Source organism: Ranitomeya imitator, chromosome 2 (genome assembly GCF_032444005.1).
Source record: "Ranitomeya imitator isolate aRanImi1 chromosome 2, aRanImi1.pri, whole genome shotgun sequence".
In the NCBI taxonomy this organism is placed as follows: domain Eukaryota; kingdom Metazoa; phylum Chordata; class Amphibia; order Anura; family Dendrobatidae; genus Ranitomeya; species Ranitomeya imitator.
In genome coordinates this window covers 846,698,372-846,704,371 of record NC_091283.1, presented here as the reverse complement: position 1 = coordinate 846,704,371, position 6,000 = coordinate 846,698,372, and the positions used below count along the sequence as shown (strand labels likewise).

The window sequence follows — 6,000 nt, the reverse complement described above, 5'->3', positions numbered from 1 at the left end:
CCTAAACCAAGCAGTATTTCAGTCCCTAGCCGAAAAATGGGGTACTCCAGAGGTGGATTTATTCGCCAACAGGCAAAATGCGAAGGTGGAAACATTTTTGTCCCTTCATCACAAAGACCAGGCACAGGGAATAGATGCCTTTTCACACCAGTGGAAATTCAACCTTGCATATGCCTTTCCTCCCATTCCCATGCTGGCGAAAACCCTGCAAAAAATCAGGACAGACGAAGTGACCACAATCTTGGTTGCCCCATTGTGGCCCGGGAGGAGTTGGTACGGCGCCCTATTAGATATGGCCCTGGAAGGTCCCTGCCTTCTACCTCAAAAGACCGATCTCCTACACCAGGGTCCTCTACTACATCCGGATCTAAACAGACTGAACTTGGCTGCATGGCTACTGAAGCCACAATCTTAAAAGCTAAAGGACTCTCAGATGACGTAATCCAGACCCTTCAAAAAAGCAGAAAGGCAGTAACCAATGCCATCTACACTAAGGTCTGGAAAAAATTTACGTCCTGGTGCTTCCCAGAAGTTCCAGACCCCTTCAATCCTGATATAGCAAGGATCTTACAATTTTTACAGAAGGGCTTGGATATAGGCCTTACCCCTAGCACACTCAAAGTACAAGTATCGGCCCTTAGTAGCTTTTTTGACTCAAATTTAGCCAATCACCGCTGGATCAAGCGATTTATGACAGCCGCATCCAGAATTCGTCCTACACTCCGTACTAGGGTACCCTCCTGGGACCTCAATACTGTACTTAACGCACTAACCCAGGATCCATTCGAACCCCTGGTTGCCATATCCATAAAAAACTTAACTTTGAAAACAATCTTTCTAGTCGCAATCACTACGGCTAGACGTGTTGGCGAATTACAGGCCCTGTCAATACAGGAACCCTATTTAACGGTCACTGCGGATAGCATTGTACTAAAACTAGACCGGTCCTTTTTACCCAAGGTGGTCTCAAATTTCCACAGAGATCAGGACATTCTACTTCCTTCTTTTTGCCCAAACCCCTCCAACTCTAAAGAACAGACCTTCCACACCTTGGATGTTCGCAGGGTGGTCTTATTTTACTTACAACAAACTGAAACCTGGCGAATTGATCAAAATTTATTCATTCAGTTCTCCGGACGAAATAAGGGAAAGAAGGCGGCAAAAAAAACCATCGCAAACTGGATCAAACAATCTATTTGCTTTGCTTATTCATCGCAGGGACTGGATCCACCTGTCCAATGGCAACATCGTGGGCAGAGAGGGGGAATGCCTCAGCAGAGCAGATATGCAGAGCCGCCACCTGGTCGTCCATCCATACGTTCACCAGACATTAACGGCTAAATTTCAATAGGGATTTAACGTTTGGCAGACGTGTTCTGCAGGCTGTAGTCCCTCCCTAGAGAAATTAGCTGTTGGTACTACTCCGAAGTGGCTGTCGTGGAAGGTGACTAGAGAAAATAGAATTATTCTTACCGTTAATTCGGTTTCTAGGAAGCTTCCACGACAGCACTAATTTCCCTCCCTACCTGATATTCTTATTGGATGATTCCTGCACTTTTGTGGTAACTATACATGCTACTGTGTCCAGGAGAACACTGGCGGTGCAGGAAGGGGAGGGTATTTAACCTCTTGTGTTCCTGTCCCCTATTAGGGCGGGGAAGACAACCTCCGAAGTGGCTGTCGTGGAAGGTTCCTAGAAACCGAATTAACGGTAAGAATAATTCTATTTTTTTCCACTTTAATCCCTTTTTATGTGTAATTGTACTGTACATATGACTTTAAAACCTACAAGAGAAAAAAGTAAGCGAAAACCCTTATGTAACTAAGTAAAAAAGCAAAAATGCATTTAAATAACACAGAGTTTTTAGTAATACTGTTTTTTGATCAAAAAATAGCAAAAGCCACCTCGTCACGGTAACTCTGATCGGGACAGTCCTACACTGTCTAATATTAAAACATGCCGCAGCAGCAGGGCGCAGGAGCGCCGCTCATCCAGCACCCTCCATTTACGTCACTACAAGCCTCAGGAGCGCTGCCCGCTCGGGTCATCCAGCTATACACAGGCCCACTACGGATGTCACAGCCTCTGTGTGCCACTATCGCTTTGCATTACAAAACAGCATATTCCCAGCCTGTTCCAGGTTAAGCGACAGCTTATATACCAAGGGACTTGCCCTCCTACCCTATGCCTGCCACCTACATATGTATCCTAGCGTGCATCAAGTAACCCCATGAATAAGGCCCGGGAGGGTCGAAACGTTGGGTTTCTATCTGCACTTTTTGTTTCCTTTTTGTGGCAACCTGTTTTGTGAACACAATAAACTTGTTATATATTTGCATCATACCAGCTTCAAGTGTGCGGTAATTTTTGATATTGGACTGTTTTGGACCACACGGTCTGTTTTACCAGCACCTACTTACCTCTGACCTGAGTGCACACCATTATTTCCTTTAATATTAAAACCTTACCATGTGTCAATGTTGACCTCAGTGTGAATAAGGGCAGACAAAAAGGACTGGGCCCAACCAGTGAAACACTAGACTGGGGAAGCCTTATATAGTCTCTAGCTCAGAAACAGGGAGGCCACACCCCGGCTTGCACAGAATGCAACAATACAGAGAAAAAAAAAAACACAAAAATTGAGCTTTACTTGAGTCTAGTGTTTCACTGGTTGAGCCCAGTCCTTTTGTCTACCCTTATTCACACTGAGGTCAACATTGACACATGGTAAGGTTTTAATATTAGACCGTGTAGGACTGTCCCGATCAGAGTTACCATGACGTGGTGGGATGGCTTTTGGGCTATTTTTTGATAAAAAAACAGTATTACTAAAAACTCTGCTATTTAAATGCACTTTTGCTTTTTTACTTCGTCACATCAGGGTTTTCGCTTACTTTTTTCTCTTGTAGGTTTTAATGTTTTGTGGCCAATGTCAACATGCGTTTAACTTCTGCATGTGTACCAACTCAAGTATAGCTCAATTTTTGTGTTTTTTTTTTTCTTCCTCTGTACATATGACTTGTCTACTTTTATAATACCTTTATATACTTCTGCAAACACTGCCTACCTTTTTTGGAGTAAAATATATAAAATTACTAGCTTTATCTCTCCTTGCTCTATAACGTACTGTCACGCCCTCTGAAGTGAATTATGCCACTAAGCTGGGTTGGCTTGCACCAGTTATTAATTAAGAAATCGGAGCTGGTGGCAGATTTGTCCTGTGAGTTTGGGAGGCTTTGTAGCGACGGACTACTCCCCGAGTGGGAGTAGTTATATCGCCCTCACTGCAGCATGCCCATTAGCCAGTACAAAGTAAGGCAGCCTTTCTGGCGACTAATTATCCTTGGTGCAGTACCTGGTGTGACCTGAGGGTAAGGGGGCGCCAGAGAGCCGCAAGTTCCAAACCGGAACTGGGAAGAGGAATATAGCTAAATCCCCTTCAGAAAGGACCAGGGGCAACCATACAACCCCGGTTCATGACAAATTGGTGTGAGTGCTGGGGATGATAAAGGTATCCTCCCCGTGAACAGTAACAATCAGAGTTTGTAGCAAAAATCAGGAGAGGAACAGTAAAAGGAAAAGTCTAATAGAAACTCGTCACCACTTCTGTATTATCACCTACTGCTGGTTTTGGCTACAAATACTGAAATCCTGACCGTGTGAACATGGCCTAAGGCTGGGACCTGCCCTGTAATCCGCACGGTGGAGTCCACAGAACCTAGATAAGATGGACACGATCACATGACACAGACATAAGGAAATGCTGAGATTTCTGGAGGAATCCACCTTGTGGCCCAGTTTTCTGCTTTGACCGTTGCCCGGAGGCTCCCTGAATATATGTGGCCCCCGAGGGCCTGACCATCCTCTAGAAGTACAGTTCCTTGGTGAGCATGGACACCACGCACGGGATCTGCTTCTTCTCGCTGAAGCGCGGGTCATCGGACCAGGACTCGAAGCTGGTCGCCACCAGGTAGTTGACTCTGGTGAGAATCTGCATGATCTCCAGCTGCTTCCCGTGCTCGTTGAGAACGCTGCAGAGGGCCTGGACAAACCAAGACCCCCGGCCCGGATTCCTCCAGGAGTAGTAACCTGCAGAGACATAGGGGTCAGAGGGTCTATAGAGCTGCTTGCTGTCAGTGAATGAGGATACACCGCCATCCTGTCCACAGCCGCTCCTGCTCTCAGATACAATGCTGTCACCAATCTGTCTGCTGCTTAGTTACAATGTATCAGTCTGGTGTCTACACTGGATACAATGTATTCACTGCTGAGAGCAGGAGCAATAAGGACATGATTACAGCTCTGAATGGAAACAGGACTGTCCTCATTCACTGACAGCAAGCAGACACAAAGTACTTCATAAGGCTGTAAAGTCTTCCATGTTTACGGTGATTGAAGGGGCTGTTTATGAAAAATGTACATACTGATATACGTGTATTAGCAGAGCAGCACAGAAGCTAAGCCAGACCCCTTCCTTGTTCATACATCGACTGTGACAGAATGTCTGGCTGACTGCAAAGATCAAAGGCCGAATAATAGAGAGAAGGGGGCTGGCTGACTACTGATATCAATGGCCAATATACAGAGAGAGAAGGGGGCTGGCTGACTGCTATTAATGGCCAATGTGCAGAAACAGAAGGGGGCTGGCTGACTGCTGATATCAATGGCCGGTGTACAGAAAGACAAGGGGGCTGGCTGACTGCTGATATCAATGGCTGATGTAGAGAAAGAGAAGGGGGCTAGTTGGCTGACTGATGGTATCAATGGCTGATGTATAGAAAGATAAGGGGTTTGGCTGACTGCTCATATCAACTGCCAATGTATATAGAGAGAAGGGGGCTTGCTGACTGCTGATATGAATGGAAAATGTGCAGAAAAATAAGGGGGCTGGCTGGCTGACTGCTATCAACAGCCAATGTGTAGAAAGAGAACGGGGCTGGCTGACTGCTATCAATGGCCGATGTACAGAAATAAGGGGACTGGCTGACTGCTGAGATCAATGGGCGATGTATAGAGAGAAGGGGGCTGGCTGACTGCGGAGATCAATGGCTGGTGTATAGAAAGACAAGAGGGCTGGTTTTGCTGGTCAAATAAGCAGTCAGTCAGCCCCATCACTTTAAACATCAGCTATTGATATGATCAGCCAGGCCCCCCTGTATACATTGGCTGGGACAAAAGGGGGCTGCCTGACTGTATATTTCTATAGCTAGGCCAGTCCCCTTCTTTTTCTATATTTGGACTATTGATATAAGTAGTCAGCACCTCAGTTTTATATATCGGTTGGGACAGAGGCGGGGGCTGATTGTTTCGTCGAATGAAGGAAGGGCCCTACAGCCAAATAAAATAGAGGCTGGGAGTCCTGGGTCTGGGAGTCCTGGGTCTGCGAGTCCTGGGTCTGCGAGTCCTGGGTCTGGGAGCCCTGGGTCTGGGGGTCCTGGGTCTGCGAGTCCTGGGTCTGGGAGTCCTGGGTCTGGGAGCCCTGAGACTGGGAGCCCTGAGACTGGGAGTCCTGGGTCTGGGAGCCCTGGGTCTGGGAGCCCTGAGACTGGGAGTCCTGGGTCTGGGAGCCCTGAGACTGGGAGTCCTGGATCTGGGAGCCCTGAGACTGGGAGTCCTGGATCTGGGAGCCCTGAGACTGGGAGTCCTGGGTCTGGGAGCCCTGGGTCTGGGAGCCCTGAGACTGGGAGTCCTGGGTCTGGGAGCCCTGGGTCTGGGAGCCCTGGGTCTGGGAGCCCTGGGTCTGGGGGTCCTGGGTCTGGGAGCCCTGGGTCTGGGAGCCCTGAGACTGGGAGTCCTGGGTCTGGGAGCCCTGGGTCTGGGAGTCCTGGATCTGGGAGCCCTGGGTCTGGGAGTCCTGGGTCTGGGAGTCCTGGGTCTGGGAGTCCTGGGTCTGGGAGCCCTGAGACTGGGAGTCCTGGGTCTGGGAGCCCTGGGTCTGGGAGCCCTGGGTCTGGGAGCCCTGGGTCTGGGAGTCCTGGGTCTGGGAGCCCTGGGTCTTG

General features: G+C 48.3%; 1 protein-coding gene across 2 annotated transcripts in view; it reads right to left on the bottom strand.

Annotated features, from left to right (window-relative positions):
- Positions 1–3,004: 3,004 nt before the first annotated feature.
- CASP7 (caspase 7) overlaps positions 3,005–6,000 on the bottom strand; it is a 46,489-nt gene continuing 43,493 nt past the window's right edge. The window contains exon 7 of one of the 2 annotated variants that reach the window (XM_069754340.1): positions 3,005–4,090. In XM_069754340.1, coding sequence (XP_069610441.1) covers positions 3,867–4,090 — 224 coding nt within the window. In that variant the 3' untranslated portion in view covers positions 3,005–3,866. The remainder of the gene's footprint in view (positions 4,091–6,000) is intronic. The other variant, XM_069754341.1, reaches the window with a different exon arrangement.